Source organism: Glycine max, chromosome 19 (assembly GCF_000004515.6).
Source record: "Glycine max cultivar Williams 82 chromosome 19, Glycine_max_v4.0, whole genome shotgun sequence".
Classification (NCBI taxonomy): domain Eukaryota; kingdom Viridiplantae; phylum Streptophyta; class Magnoliopsida; order Fabales; family Fabaceae; genus Glycine; species Glycine max.
In genome coordinates, this window is record NC_038255.2 from 2523230 (window position 1) to 2540807 (window position 17578).

The following is a 17578-nucleotide window of genomic DNA, read 5'->3' on the forward strand; positions in this document are numbered from 1 at the left end:
TTAAGTTAATCGGTTAATCATTAGAACGGGTGAAACAGTGATACACAAATTGACTTGGTTGTTTTTACACAAATAAATACTTAATTATTATTTTATCTTCTCAAGCTACTACTTGAAAATTAGAAATTTAGTAAGAATAAAGACTTCCTTATTAAGTACTTGGATAAAATAAATAATCTAACGATGAATCTCTAAGTTTATAACAATAAAATGTTGCTTCTAAAGATTGTTTTCAATAAAAGATCTTAGTTATATTTTATAAAATGAGATTTTCCAAAAATTAAAAAATGTTTGCTACAAGAAAACAAGAAGCGATTAAAAAAGATACTACACACAAAAATTACACTTGTTCACCTCAACTTGGACTACATTCAGCATCCATGTACACTTATAAAATTTCCACTAAGACCAAACACTCTTACAATTAGTATTCTTTCTTCTAAAACCTCTATAAGCTCGATGAATCTTAGTATTCTAAAACCTCTACAAGTTTCACTTATTGTTCTTTGTTGGCCTTTGCAGGATAATCTACAACTCAATATTCTAAACCCCTATAGGTTCCACTTAATATTCTCAAAACCTTTGTAAGTTCTTTATCAGCATTCTCTAAGCCTTTATAGGCTCTTTGTAAATGTTCTCTGAGTCTCTATAAGCTCTACCAAGTATTTTTCCAAAAAATCATTTTAGGCTTCACACCCAAAACAATAACTATTGTTTGACTCACAATACAACTACATGTATTCACTCAAACTTCAAAAGCAACAATCCCCTAATTGTTTAGAAGTTTCCCCCCTCTTTTCCTAAGGGGTATGGACAAACTACACCTTTTGGGATGTCCTCTTCATTGTGGCTCCTCTAATGAAGGGTTTTGACTAGCTTTGGATCTAACCTTGAGTGTTTTGGCTTAAAAGGTTTCTTCTAATTTGGGATATCTTCTCAAGCAACTCAACTCTTTTCACCATACATTCACTTTCTGGCAATTCTTCCTTACAATGAGCCTTTTCGAATTGATCTCCATAAAGAAGCCTTGAAGCTAGTTGTTTATGGTTGTTGGAGGGGATTTTCAAACATGTGAAAATCGAATGAATTGTCCAATTCATATATACATCTATAGGTTTATTGTCTTCTCCTCCAATCTTTTGCAGCTTATCAACTTCAATATATTGCACTTTCACCACTCTTCTCCCCTTGACAACTTGCATAATTCAAATTTTAAATATGGTCATCGATACTTACTATTGTGTCTTAGTGGTTGCCTCAGGACATCTTCTTGAGCTTGTCATGGGATGTCTTCTGAAGATTGTTTTACAAGATGTCTTTTGATGTTGCTTTTTGTCACTACAATATTTTGTGAATCAATCTTTTGATCTTTTCAAATGCTTCATTTTGATGAGGACTTGATGTCTCCTATAAGTTTGTGCTTTTGAATACTTGTAGGTCTTCTCCTGAGCTTGATGCTTCTAGTTCAATGCTTATGAACATTGAAGTATGGCTTTTGACACTAATGCTTCTAGTGGGTGTTTTTTAATAGTGTCTTTATTCTTCTGTTCAATAATGTATCTTTTGATGATACTTGAGCCATCTACAACTTATGATATCTAGCCATTAACTAAATATATCATCTGAATCATTCTTATGATCAGACACAACTTCTAATATTTGTATTTTGATACAAAAAACATGATTGTCTTTCATACTACTAGTCAGCTATTCTTTTGATAGTTCTGCTTCTAATTTGGCAAAATCTATGTCTAGAAGGCTATATCATCTACAAGGTGATACTTCACACCTTTGTACATGCTTCTCATCAAGTCATGTCTTATAAAACACATCTTAAAGCAAACCTTTAGTAGTTAAGTTCAAATAACTTATTATAATTTATTTTTTGGAAGTTTGTTGCATTAAAACTTAAGCCTCGAAACAAGTTATGCTTCAACAAACCTTAGATAATTCTACTCTCTTAAAATTTCATTAATATGTGCTATTTGGCCTTTGTTATGAATAGTAACTAGGCTAGCTATGCTAAACTACACTAACAAGTATTTCATAATTCTTCTCCCTCATTTCCATTCACTTAGTGCTTATTTATACATATAATTGTTTGTCTACTAGTGAGAATATTTGCCTAATAGAATTGCACTATTGCATACTGCGTAACTAATTCTGTTATGACCTGCTGAAATGGCCTGTGTTCTGTTGCTGAATTGCTATCAACACCCACCGCTTCAAAACAACCTTGTCCTCAAGGTTGGGCAGTAAAACAAGCAAATACAGGGGGTGAGTGTAGAAAAAAAATAGGGACAAGAGTAAAGTTGTATTGTTGGTGGGCTTGTTTGGGCCGGACAAAGATAACCGTGAGGGTTATCACATACGTGAAGGTGGAGAAGGTTGGGTTGCTGACCTGCGGTGAAGGTGAAGCGTAGAACTATGTCGACGGTGGCTTTGGTGGTTGTGGGGAGCATGGTGGTGGGTGTGGCGGCGGGCGTCGACGCCGGTGAGAGGCAGAGCAAAAGGCTGAGGGGCGAAGACGCGAACGACAACGAGAATGACGAGTCCAAGAAGGATCGCAATAGAGACAGAGAGAAGAGAGAGAGAAACTGAGAAAGGAGGAACGGGGTAGTCGGAAACGAAAATAGGTGGAGGCGGCAAGATCGAGCATGTGTGGCTTCATTACAGAGCTTCCATGGGAAGCTGCCATGGGAAGTGATGCTGGCTTGGGTGTGGGATTAGGTGGCTTGGGTGCGGGGTATGGAATCGGAGGCAGCATAGGAAGGGGAGGAGGAACATCGGAGTGTGGTGTGAACTGAGGAGGAGGCACGTGAGGACGAGACGGAGGAGCTGGCGACGGCGCTGAAGAATGAAACAGTGGTTGCGGCGGCAGCGGCGGCGGTGATCGCTGGGCTGAAGAAGGAAACAGTAGTGGCGGCGGCAGCGGCGGTTGTGGTGGCGGCACCGATGAAGGAAACGGGGATCGTTGGCGTAATATCATGGTATCCAATTGCTGGCTAATGAGATCGAGTTTGAAGAGCATGGATGTGTGGAACGCGTCAAGTCGGAGGTGAGTTCCATGGAGAACGGAATCCATGGAGGCGAGGCTGGCCATGGCGGCTTCGAGGCGGTCCAGGCTGGCAGCGGAAGGTGCGGCATCTGCCATTGAAGAGCGGAGAGGAGGGCAGGTCGGACCAATTGTTATGAATAGTAACTAGGCTAGCTATGCTAAACTACACTAACAAGTATTTCATAATTCTTCTCCCTCATTTCCATTCACTTAGTGCTTATTTATACATATAATTGTTTGTCTACTAGTGAGAATATTTGCCTAACAGAATTGCACTATTGCATACTGCGTAACTAATTCTGTTATGACCTGCTGAAATGGCCTGTGTTGTGTTGCTGAATTGCTATCAGCCTTTTTTCTTATTTCACTAACTTGTCATTTGGGTTTATTTTCTTAAAATACTCCATAAAAACTAAATTTATACACAATCCTCGTCATAGCAATACCTTGACTAAGACTTACACATGTTCAAACAAATGTTTTTTTTCAGCTTCCAAAACACATATAGTCATTATGGATGCATTCGAAGTATGCGATGATCAAATTAGACACAAGAATAAACTCAAACCATCATATATCATTTCAGCATGAAAACACATATTATACATGGAATATCATGGAGAGACTAAATGTTCAACCATGATTCAAGCATAGACAAGTCATAATTAACAAAAAAAAACAAAAATCACTCTTTTTTTTTACACATTTTCTAAGTAAAACATCAATACAAAAAAAATGATTATTAATTTGTTTGACACGACAGCTAAATTCGAATTTGTGGATATATATGCATGCAATCCCGCCTGGACTTTGATGAGAAAAATTGCTTTTATTGAAGTTGAGTTCAAATTTTCGCCAACTTGTGAAATTAGTTTCCATGCAATATGAAGCTTCTTAGCATTATTTATTTATTTATTTTAATAAAATGAATATTCTTTGATCGTAGTCATTTTATTATATTTAATGGAATAAGAATACATTGTTAGTATGATTTAAAATTGACTATTAAAATCATACTCTCTTCATTCTTCAATCAATTCCTATTAAGTACTACGCTCTTCAATCTATTTCATTGCTTTTGTTATTTATGGATGTTCTTTTTTGACAAAAAAAAAAAGTTCTCAAACACTTGTGATAGTTTAATTTTATTTGTGATATTTATAATTTAAATTTGTGAAGTGGTTCTACGTGGGTTTTCCATAACAGTCAAACCCCATAAAATCTGCCAGGATTAGAGGTGGTGTTAATTTTTTGTTCCCACCTTCTATAAATCCAACTCAGAATTGACCACGTCTTTAAGATGGAGATGAGAAGAGTCAAATTTGTCCTTGATTCGTCTTGTTTTCATAGCTAGATTCTAGAATGTGGTGGAAAAAAATATTTTTTCAAGTTGAATGCATCATAACTCTTTGGAGCTTCAAGATTCCTATGGTGAAAAGTTGATTATTATAGTGTCATCGCATAAACAAACATTTACTATAATAGGTTGTTAATTAAAACTTTCATCTTAAAAGGGAATTAAACTCAACATAATCATGTACCAAATATTATTAAGATGAATAATTTTTATATTTATGAATATATTATGACTTATAAAGTAGATTATTTATGGGTAATTAATGATGTACATGTGATAAGATGATGATTAATTCTTCTATTTTTTTTTTTTTTTTGTTTCAACGACGATTAATTCAATGTTTATCGAGAACATATATGTATATGCATGTGAATATTGAGTAGTGTGAGTGTTGGCATATATTATATGAGAATTTCTACAGTATCCCGTTAATTTGGGTATTGATACGGTTTATTTTTCAATCAATAGGAATCAAGTTGTATTATTATATTGTTTTAAAATTTATTAATGATAATTTTTTTTTAAAAAGAAACTTTATTTTTTTAAAAAAATTGTTAACAAAAGTTTAATTTAAAGCAAAAGGTATGTCAATTTGCATAATAACAAACAACATGATATCATAACAAATCAAAAAAGAGATAAAAACAAAGTGTCCATTAATAGTATAGCCATGATACCTTACGATCTTTCTTGATAACATTGTAAAATCAAGAAAGTGCCAGTTAATCTGGGGGTATTGATATATTGTTGTGATTTGTTCATAATATAGTACATAAAGAGCCATAGACGCGACCGTCACATAAAATCTTTCAAATTCTAATTATACAATATAATAAATATATTATGGAAGTATAGTTTTTCTAGAGGAATTGTGGAAGTATAGACACTAATACACATCTTGCAAAATTTTATGCATGATTACTCACAAACAGGGTAAAAATCATACCAATTACAAGTAGTTTTATTAGATATTATTGGGTTTGTATTCGATTATATCATCACTACACTCTTCCAGTTTTATTTTATTTTCTCGATAATTGATGTGATTTGTTCACGTGCAAGTTAACAGTAATTGTAGTTTATCGATGAGTTGTATTTTTAAATGCAATGCTAACTATAATCACGTATGATCATTTTGTTTATCGATTAGTTGAGAATTTAGTTAATTATTTTATGGTGAATGGATAATTAGTTTTCTACCAATTAATATACGTTAACAATTTTGTTGTTCCATTTTAATTAAAAACCTTTCTCATTCACCACAGTAGTTGCTTAATTAATTTCCTTGCCAATTTTGAATAGAATATAATCTCTATCATATATTTTGCATCACAAATACCCACTCAAAGCATTTACTATTTACATTCCTACCTGATGGGTGATGACATTGTACAGAAAAAAGTGTCCATTGATAGTATAGCCATGATACCTTGACGATCTTTGTAATTGATAGATGGAATAATACATTTTGAGATATAATATATATATGGGTCCCAAATTCAAGCTTACAAATTAGTACGTGGCTAGCACAAGATCCAGTAGCTTATAAATATACCTGTATTTGCTCTCTTACAGTGACAATCCACCTTCCATTAATTTCCCATTTTTAGAAATAAGGTGACGGTGAGAGATGTGTGAAAATTACATTTTGGGTGCATTCTTTGTGACCTATTCGTACCTTACAAAATTATTTTGAAGAAGAAAACACACTATAATTGTTGATGGATGTTCAACATGATAATAATTATTTTCATAATTCAATCCAGTTGGATTTATTATTTCTTTGTGACTCAAAAGTTTAGCATAATTCTATGAGATTCCCCTACGAACAAATTAATTGATTGTGAGAAAGGGGAAATAATAACTCTTATAGAAAAACAATATAGTTAATTAGTTTTTCAGATAACATGGATTTCAATGTCTACAAAAATCAAAATATTAATAAATAAAGGGAGGGGTGTCAATTTTTTTCTCATATCTAATTAACTAAGGACCCTACTCTCTACATATATAGATATTTAAGAAGAATTATATGCACAAGTATTCTCTGTGAAAAAAAAAAGGGTTTTCCCAGCGAGCTGTATCTTTGGCTATTTAATTACGTTCCTGAGAAAATCTACTTTGCTTTCTTAAAAAAACAACCCATTAAGTAAGTGGTTCATTTTACATTCTTTTAAGAATTTGTGTCTAATTAAAAAATATTTTAAATTAATATTTTTAATTTAAATATTTTTCATAACAATTCTTTTAAACAAACAGTAATTTCTAAAAGAATAAAAATGTAACATAAAATAATTTTTTTAAGAAAAAATTGTACAAATAAACGAACTTGTCTAAGACAGAAGTAAAATGAATAGAGACAGTAGCGTCTGATAGCCTAAATTATTTCTTTCATTGTTTATCATTATTTTTCCTGACTATATCTTATTTTAAACTCTATAATCATTTTATCTACAACTAAACCTAGAGCCTAATGCTTATCTTTCAATCAACAAATATAATTATATATAGGCTCTAACCTTAGTTCTCTTTTGTGAAAGGAATAGGGGGTGTTCGGATAATAGTTACTCTAATCATATTGCTTGTTTTCCCATCAAGTAAGTTGATTAAGGTGGAGAGGATATTAAACTCTCTACCATAAGTGGCAATGAATTAAAATAATACAATTTAGCAAATAAACAAATATAATATATATATATATATATATATATATATATATATATATATATATATATATATATATATATATATATATATATATATATATATATATATATATATTTCACAGTTTGAAAAGGAAACAGCAACATCGAAAAAGATGGCACAAGGAAGGTGCCAACTCTACCCCGATTTTTTCAACTAAAAAATAAAGACAGAGAGAATGAACCCCACCTCAATTCGCTTTCACTTCTCACATCGAATAATAATATTAATAATATCAACAATTGAATCTACCAAATTAATTATTTTCAAACAGTGTCTCTATTTTCATTTTTGGACTAAATATTTGGTGAACTATTTTTCGTTACTAAAAGAAAATTAATTAATACGTCCTTTTGAATGAAAAAAAAAAATCCTCAATGATTTTGTAGATAGTCATCTCATTTACATCCCAAGCGTAATGCACGTAGACCCAATATCATACATATGATCCAAATCCGTCCAATAATTGCATGATTGTTATAAGGATTTTTTTTTTCTTCCTATAGTTTTCTTGTAATACATATCAATAATTGAAACAACCCATGGTAGAAAAATTGAAACCCATGCTTGTAGCTCAGAAATCATGGGATCAAAACTGATTGCATTATTTTTGGCCTGACTTGAAGTTGAAGATCAAGGGCAAGAAGCTGAAAAATGTACCCTAGAGCTAGGGTACGTATAGGAAAGAGACATAAGGAAAAGTGGAGAGGACCCAAATATATATAAGGGAAATATAACCAGGGGTTCTGGAGCACTATCATGACTCACTGCTCTATGATTTGCCATCACAACTGAACAAGTGAAACAACCCAATGAATCATAAAAATAAACCAATGAACAAAACATACCTTCTTTAGAAAAAAAAAAAAGGAAAATAAAAGAAGGAATGCTATGTCACTTTCTCCTTCAATTCAATCAATCCAAGTTTCTTTTTTCTTCGATTCCATTAATCCAAGTTATTAATAACGGATAGGATGGAACACGTATATCTAGTTGAATGATTGAATATCCATTCCTCCGTAATTATAATTATAATAATATTTTAACTAATTTATGTTATTTTTTAATTGTATTAAATATGTTAATTATTTATCCTATTATTTTAAAATTATCTTTTCTTATTATTTTATCTGCTTAATTATTTTTTATTAATTTTTATAGAGAGAAAATAATCAAGTAAGAGTGTTTAGGAAAAATAATAATTAATATATCTAAAAATTAAAAATAATCTTATTAAAAAGAATAAAAAAATTTAAAAACAAATTTATAATTAAAGATGAAGGGAGTGATATGAACAAGGGAAGTCAGTGCCTTTGCGAAGAACCTTAAAAATCTTGGAGATATTTATTACCAAATTAAATTATTGTGACTTAATAATATCTATTTACTAATTAAATGTTCAATCCAGATTAAAAAATCTTGGTCCGGTGTTTGTTTTAGATAATTGTTAAAGGACAACACAAAATAATAAGAACAAGCCATGGCCAAAAGTCTAAAATTTTGTAACTTGCTAAATCAAGGGACAAAATTTTATCACACTACAAAATGCCCATAAGTTTAGTAATACAGCTTTAATGAGTTTATGGGCTTTTTCAACAAGTTTTTATAATTTTTACTTAACCAAAAACTTGTTTTTAGTCCAATTTTATGAAAATAAAGTCATATTTATTAATAAAGAACTTACCATAGTCTACTTAATATAGGCATGGGAGTCCAAGAAAGAATGGGTAGTAAACATTAGGTGTTTTTCACCAATAAATTATGAACAATTATATAAGTAAATTTAATATCATATTTTAATTTAAAATCTTAAAATTTACGACTATGAATTTTTTTTATCTTATATGATGTTCAATTTTTTCATATTTTTTAATATGTGATTGTACCTCATACTTATACTTTAATCCCCACAAAAATACTAAAACCAGTTGTTATTGACACATAAAGTTTTGTTAGTCACACTTAAACTTTTAAGATATACCCACTAATACTTTACAAGTTAATTAATCAATTCAAGTTGACTAAAAATATATGCATAATTACTCTCAATCTATCTATCTATATATTCCATTTTGCAATTTATTTCTAAGAAACTATTTGATGTAAAGCTTCAAATTGTCAAGAGTTGAGATTTTCAAAATATATCGCTATATTTGTTTCACCTCTTTATCACCTAATTATTGACTATTATTTTAATTTGGGTAGTGAGTTACGTTTGTTTACTTTCCCAAAAAAAGTCCGAATTGGATGATAAGTATAACAAACTAATTAATCAATCATGTTATCAAGAATAGACTTCTTTGATTCATTTTTCTATCTATCTGTATCCTTGTCGGAGCGTCGGCAATACACTGCCAAATCAGGTTGGTCATTAAGAATATTTCACCCTTTCTTTTGTATATGATTGAAGAGAATATTAGAAGCCCAAAAGCAAAACCACAAGAGCGAGCTCCTCTAAGAACCAATTAAAGAGGAGGAATCAGACAACAAAGAAATCGAAGCAAACGTAAATAGTTCCAACAGTCATGTGATACTCTAAGTTTTGTCTTAATATTTTTTAGCAAGGAAAACACTCTATATAAACCCATCTTAAATCTAAGATGGCATTCTATAATTATAGCTTGCATTCTTTTGTTATATCTAGTGTATTCTAACTATTCTGGGATGCTTCTTGGTTCTGTACATCTTTCGGGGTTGATCTTTTCTGGGTATTGTTGTGACTGTCCCCCTTTAATCTGTATCTCTTCTAGTCAACTCTTGAATACCTTGTGATATGTTTTGGCTAAAATTAATCAATAAAATTCAATTTTGTCTATATAAAAAAAAAAATCTAAGAGAGCAAGAGATTGAGTTAGAGGCTGTGTTTGATATGTTATTTCAGTAATTTTTTTTACTAGTTAAAAAATTTGTTAAATATTTAATAAATAACTTTTTTTTAGCTTATAGTTTTAATTTGAGATGATGCTTGAAATAACACTTTCATAAAAGTTAGTTTCTAATTTTTTATATTTATTCTTTCTTTAACTTTGAAATGTATATTACATTTATATATATATATATATATATATATATATATATATATATATATATATATATATATATATATATATATATATATATATATTCATAAGGTAGGTTATTATTATTATTATTATCATTTTTATAAGATAAGGTTTCATATTGTTAATCTTTTATTGCATAAGATATTGATAATGATGGGTAATAAGTTTATTTTATTTTTATTTTTGAATAATTTTTATATCACGCTATTTTTTTAATTCTTGCACTGCTTACATTATTTACTATTATTTTTAATATTATGCTTTAACATATTTTAACTATTAAACTAATTAACATAATAAAAATATAATGTATCCTTAAAAGTATGTTATTTTTAATTTTTAATATGATTGGAAGTATTTTAAGATATAATATATGAAGAATAGTAGAACACACTATTAAAAAAATAATTGAAAGTAAACAATATAATTAACATAATTGAAATATAAATAAAAATTGTAAGAGTTTAAAATTAATTAAAAACTAAAACTATTCCAAAATATATTTTATCAATAAAATAAAATAAAAATTATATAAAAATATCATATCAACATATACATTTCACTCATTTTACATTTCTCAATCAATTCAACAGATTATTTTATTAAACACTTATAAATATAATTTAATAAGCTAGTTTAACAACTGTCACTTATCAATTCGTTTTTCAATTTCTAGTTAACTTTTCAAGTTTTAACTTTCAATTATCAGCTTTTAGCTACCACTCATTTTTGTCTCTATAAAACAAATATAAGATTGCAAGAGAGTGAGTTAGTGAGTTTTCAAATTGAGTGAGTTTCTTTTTAAACTATTTTTGAAAAAACTAAATTAAAAAATAGTTAAAAAGCTGAAAAGTTAACTAAAAGCTAAAAACTTATTTGGTAATTGAAAATTGAAAAACTAAGGGTCTGTTTAGGGTAATTTTTAGTTGAGTTTCAGAAATTTTAAAAATAACAACCAGGTTTTAGTTTTAGTTTTAGTTTTTTTTTTAAAATTAAACTAGTTTTTAAAATATGATTATATTCAAATAAACTCATTTTGAAAGTTTTATATCATATTAAAATTAGTTTAAGAGTGTTTTGTTTGATGGTCACAACAATGGTGATTCCATCAGCAGCGACAACGATAAAGATATCAGTGGTGGTCGTGCTAGAATGGTGGTGAGAGTGGTGGTAGTGGTGGAGCTGACATTGGTGGTAGTGGTAGTGGTGTTGATGGTAACAATCAATGGTGGCAATGTTAGTGATAGTTGTGGTGGTGATGGTGATATCAGTGTCAATGGTGGTGACAATGATGATGATAGTGATGTTGAAAGCCAGTTATGACAGTGACAATGATGGTGATGGTGACAGTGACGATAATGGTGATGATAATAGTGGTTGTAGCTATGGTAACAATAAAAAATATCATTGTCAAATGTGAGAAATGAGTGTTTTTTAAAACTAAAAATCAAATTACCAAAATATGTTTTCTTAATTTTAAAAATAAGTGTAAAAGTGTTTTGAAAATGATTTAAAAATCATTTGTAAAGAATTTATTTGTTGTCTTAGGGATTACAAAGATATTCATGCCCCCATACTCATAAAAAAAGTTGTAAAGAATTTAATTTGACTTAGGCTTACATGTCTTTCTTATTTATATATTATTTAATTGGCTTATTTCTACAAAATCCAACACTTTGCCTTTAGACTCGAACTCCAATAATAAAAAAAATTCAATAATCTAATTATTTCATTTTTCTTAATCCATCATCAAATTGACTTGCTTTAAAATTGAAACACAATCCAATTTGGAGTGATTTAAATTGGATCAATTTTCAATTGCAGTTTTTTTCCTTGGAGAAAAATGATAAGATATATAATAAACATAACAAAAAATAATTGAAAATATCAAATTTCTCATCGATAAGTTATAATATAGCTAATAATAGTATATTAGATTATAGGTTGTTCGAATATATATCATTAAAAATAAATTTATAATGATATTTATATATGCTATTTAAATAATTACTATAAAAATATTTTTAATTAAATGTATTTTTATAAATAAATATAAGTTATGTGATAATTGTGTGAATATATGAGAAATAATAATATAAATGAAAGTGATATAATAAATTTTCAGATAAAATATACATATATCTATAGTTTCAGTTTGAATTGTATCAATTTTTAAAATTAAATTTGAAAACCTGAAATTCGTTCAAATCTAAAAAAACTAGTTTTTTTTTTATAAAGTTTCCGATTTAATCAATTTTTAAATAATTTGATTTTATTATTTGTTAAAATAAATCGGATTATGAAGACCTTATGATCTATCCAGCACACCAGGTGACCAAAAAGTCATTACCATTAGGTGTAATAGTGTGTTTGGATTTTCGTTCAAAACACCTCAAATGTCAGTTCATTTCAATTCATACAAAAAAAAACTTTTTCATTGGGATACATTAGAATGTGTGTGAACAGTTATTCAAACACATCCTAAATGTTCCATTGACATGGGAGAGAAACCTCATGTTTAAGATATTTATACTAATTTCAATACCCAAATGCCAAGAAAGTTCTAAAAAGGTAAATTAAGGTGTTCCCAGCTTCTGCAAATTCCCTTTCAAAGGATGGATTCCAAAGGCCTTCTTTAGACTACAATATTTGTTTTTGAAGAAGAGATGTTGACAGTAGCTAGGTCTCGCGAGGAACTATATATTATAAGAATCAAATCTGCGTATTTCTAATTTATATTTCTTAACTTACGTGGACTACCTTTAAAAAACAAAAACTTATGTGGAGTCAATAGATTATAACATAATGCATGTGTAGTTAGAAAGGAAGGAAATAAGAAGGGGAAAAAAAAAGGAAAATACAATAGGGATGAGGGAATTAAACTAAAAGAAAAACAGAGAGGTGAGAACTGCATAAATAAATTAGACATTTATTAAATTTAAAAGTCATTTTTTCAGTAATTATTGTGTCTTTTAATAAAAATATATAGATGACTATTAAATTTTTTATTAATCATTAGATTATTAGCCTATTAACAGGTCTAATCCGATTGTTTGAACTATGTATCTTTCAAACTATTTAGGTACAACTCCTACGAATAAATAAATATTACGGTTAACCTATTTAAGGTTGATATAAAAGAATTGTTAACAATTATAACAAGTGTGATAAAATCTTATTTTATTATTGGTGAAAATCTATATTATTTTGTCCATTATAAATTATCTTTTTACATACTTATATGTGGTTCATTTGTCCCAAAAGTTATCGTTCAGGATAGATTTCATTTTTACATGCTAAATAAATTTTGTTGTAGTTAATTAGTCTGTACTCTTTACCCAAATTCTTAAGGTATTATAGTACCGTACAGAGATATTGCTCAATTTGTTTATTTTCATTCAACGTGAGACTTGTTACACGTACTTCTTACTCTAAAAAAAGTGGTCTCTTATTAATTATTATTTCGGTGATGACTTATTATTATTTCAAGTACAACTGAGTCCCCGTGCAAGATAAATTAACATGTCCTTCCTAATCTTTTTGTACCCAAAAAATTAGTTTAATTCAATCATTTTTCTACCCCTTTTGAATTATAACAATTTTCTAAGGAGACTACTAATTAAGAAAACGACAACATGAAAATTTCTTTATTTCTGCCCTGGCCTAAAAGAACGAAAGGTAGAAAACAATTAAGCCGTATATCACGATGTTAAACATGCAAAGATGTGTGAAAATTCGACCCATTAAGTAGGACCTGTGATATGTAATATACCACTTTTGGTTTCCTTAAATTGTAGTCATAAGAGTAATTGTCAAACACCAACCAACATAATATATATATTATTATTTGTTCTTTGTAATGTAAGCCCTACAAGGATATATATCAGTTGTGGTGGCAATGCCAACTCAACTTATTGGGTAGGACAATCTAAATCTCAATGGCAGGGAAAGTGTAGGTCTTCTGTAGAAACCATGCTTTTCAATCCACCTCACCTATCTATGGATATGGCCCAGAAATCCCATGAGATAGAAAGGCCCTATGATTGAAATAATGGGTTGTGGTAATATATAAGGCCTATTCTCTAATAATTCATTACTCATTGTTTGAAAATCCACTAAACAAAAATTTAACATTTCAATTATTAAATCACCCAACACGTGGATGAATTAATATAGAATTACTCAAAATCAATCAGTGTCTTGAATTCACACTTTGATGAATTATGTTAAATACTTAGATGAAATTTTTTATTATTTATAATGATTTTATTTAACTTAAGCATAATTGTTTCTCATGAAAAAAATACTTAGAATATATATATAAACACGTATTTGATAACTGAATTTCTTTCTCTTTATTTATCTAAAGCTGTCTAATAACACCCAAGAATGTCCAAAGATCTTTGTTCTAAAAAGCATTAGTCACTGTCAAATACACACAACAATTGTTATAATTAAATAACGTAGATATTAGTTTTATGAATTTAAAGATCAACCACACAAAAAAATTAAAGGATTAAACTATAAATTAAGAATACTACAAAAGTAAAAAGGTTTTTAGCTCCTAAAAATATTTTTGTGAAACAATATTTTTTATCAATAAATATTAATTATTAATCTAATAATTTTTATTAGCGAAAAATTTGAATTCATAATCTCTTTCCTTTTTTCTTTTTTTTTACTACGAAGTCAATTTCATATTTCCGTGAAATAACATAATTTGAGTGTGAAATACTAAATATTGGTATTTATTTCTCCGTGAGAATTTTAACCTTGCATCATGACCATGCTACGGAAGACTACTATTTTCCACTAGACTCGATTTGCAATACTATAAGAGTTTATTCAAGTAAATAGAGTATAGAGTTTATTCTCAAAAAGTAGAGCTTCAACTCTTTACGCTTGTGATTTTAAATTCGATCACGAGATTCATGCATGCATATCAAAGAAACACGACTGAGAGTAATTTTCACCTTAATTCCTAACCATACTTCATAAAACCGATCTCTCATTTATCATGTGAAAGGATATTTATCGATCCTTTTATGTGTTGGACCATTGGACGTAAAGATTTAGTATATATATATATATATATATGAAAGTTTACATAGAAGAATAGGGTTTGGAGATTCATTCCTATTGTACTAATCAGCTTATAACAATTGTCTTTTAATTTCGTGTTTACTTTAAATAATTTAAAAATACTGATCAACCTTGAATTTGAAACAAATAGCTAGCCAGCGACTGCACATGAATCAATCAGTGAACGAATGTCTGTTGTAAAACTATTAAACAAAAGGGTGATGCATGCCCTCCGAAAGCGAAGGACTACCCAAAAGTTTCATGAAGATTAGCCTTTTATATATATCTTTAAATTTTTTTTAAGGTGGTCCTTTATATGATACAATTTTGTGGTTGATTCAATTTGTGTCCACAATGAGACAATTGCAAGATAACGAATGCATTTTCTTGAGACTCCATTAATTGTTGAAATAATTAAACAACTTGATTCGAGTTTTCTAAATTTAAAGATTAATTAATACAAAAAGAAATTAAGTACCAAAATGTAAATCATGAATAATTTATCAATGCTAATCTAGGAGGAGTTTGGACCCCTTAAACTTGGAGTATTAAATTAGATATATCACACAATTAATACGTATGAAGGGGGAAAACCCCACAAATAATAGGAGTTTCTCTTCAAAATCTTATTGTAACCTAAGAAATTAGTCTATTATATTGCCTATTGGATGAGAAGATATTCTAAAAGAAATCAAGAATAATTTTAGAGACTATAACTAATGTATTTATTCCTTTATTATGAAGTATGTGAATTAGTTGACGTGAATTATTTTAACTTAATAAGATATTTTAGATTCAAGTATTGAGTATATAACTACGTTAAATATTTAGAAGGAGAATTTTGTTGCTTATATTAATCATATACACTTCAAATATAATTACGAAATAGAGAATATTTGTGGTCTAAAAAAATATATTTACTCCTTTTTAATTTTGTGTTGGTGGATGTAAAGATTTAGTATACATAGAAATGGAAAAATAATTATATTTTTGTCATTAAAATTTAATATGTTTAATTTATTTATTCTTCTAATCACATGCCATCATTTCCTCTTTGTTTCATCTCCCATCCTAAAAATCCTTCTTCTAATCACATCTATTTAACATGGTTAATTGAGTCCAAAAACATGTCTAATGAAGTTTTGAATTAGGATTCTTTTTACTGTGCTCACTGTCATGATTAATATAAGTTTTTTCTTAACAGCATGGGGTATTTTGCTTTTAAAAATATCCAAATAGTATACATTTATTAAAACCTTTACCTTATAAAGGTGAATGTGTGAAAGTTAACATCATTTTATTTTATATTATTTAACAGCTAAAAACTATTACAAAACTTTCTAGTTAATAAAGATTTATCAAGAAATTTCATTCATAAAATCAAAGTCAACTTTTTATAAGTTTAACTTTTGTTTTGTCACCTCAATATTGTGTACAATATTTAATAATTTTATTAATAATTAATTTTTGCTAGAAAGTATATTTACAACTTCAATTTACACCAAGCAACTAAATATTTTAACAACTATATACTACTTTGTTTTAAAAGCAAAATATTCCATTTTAATAAAAAAAGAAGCTTAATTATACTTTTTACCTTCAACTTTTTAATTTTTGATAAATTTTATCCCTAATTTTTTAATTTGACGCATTTTATTCAAACTTTTAAAAAATATATCCTTTATCATTTATCCACCAATAAACATAATAATTAGGGGTAAAATATTACAAAAATAAAATTAGAGTAAAATTCGTCAAAAAAAAATAAGTTAGGATAAAAAATACAATATATTAGTAGTAAAATGAGGAAGACTAAAATTTACAAAATTCTTAAAATTTTAACATAAATGCGTTAAATTAAAAATTTAAAGCCAAACTTCCGCTAATAACAACAAGCTACCATCATTGACTAATTAAATCTTAAACTTTCACGTTAAAATTAACCATCTTTATTATATACCTAGTTGTATCCATATCAAACCCCAAAACATCCTCAAAATGATGAAAAATCGATACCCATAAATCAACAGCATTCCAGGACCCTCCTCTCGCACATCTTTGCCAGCAATAACCAACCACATGTCAACAACATGTTCATCATTGTCCCAATTAATCTTCAAATAGCTCTCTCTCTCAGACACACAACACCAAACACTAAGTCATCTCTCTAAGCCTCCCTTCCCACCTCTAGCTTTATTTTTTTGAAAAATAAAGAATAATGATGAATCATCTATGGAAAGAGAAGAAGAATGTCAACAACAATGAAATAGAAAGAAGTAAAGAAAATAAGAAAAAAGAAGTTCTAATGCAAAATAG

The 17578-nt window shown here is 28.7% G+C and overlaps 1 protein-coding gene across 1 annotated transcript; it reads right to left on the reverse strand.

Moving 5' to 3' along the window:
• Positions 1-2425: 2425 nt before the first annotated feature.
• On the reverse strand, positions 2426-3103 carry LOC102668347 (vegetative cell wall protein gp1-like). The gene has a single exon (XM_006604905.1). It carries the CDS (start codon positions 3101-3103, stop codon positions 2426-2428), a length of 678 nt encoding a protein of 225 aa, XP_006604968.1.
• Positions 3104-17578: the final 14475 nt, after the last annotated feature.

What these genes read in the sequence shown, in the direction of transcription:
- LOC102668347 (XM_006604905.1), bottom strand. Translation starts at nt 3,103, where the DNA reads ATGGCCAGCCTCGCCTCCATGGATTCCGTTCTCCATGGAACTCACCTC.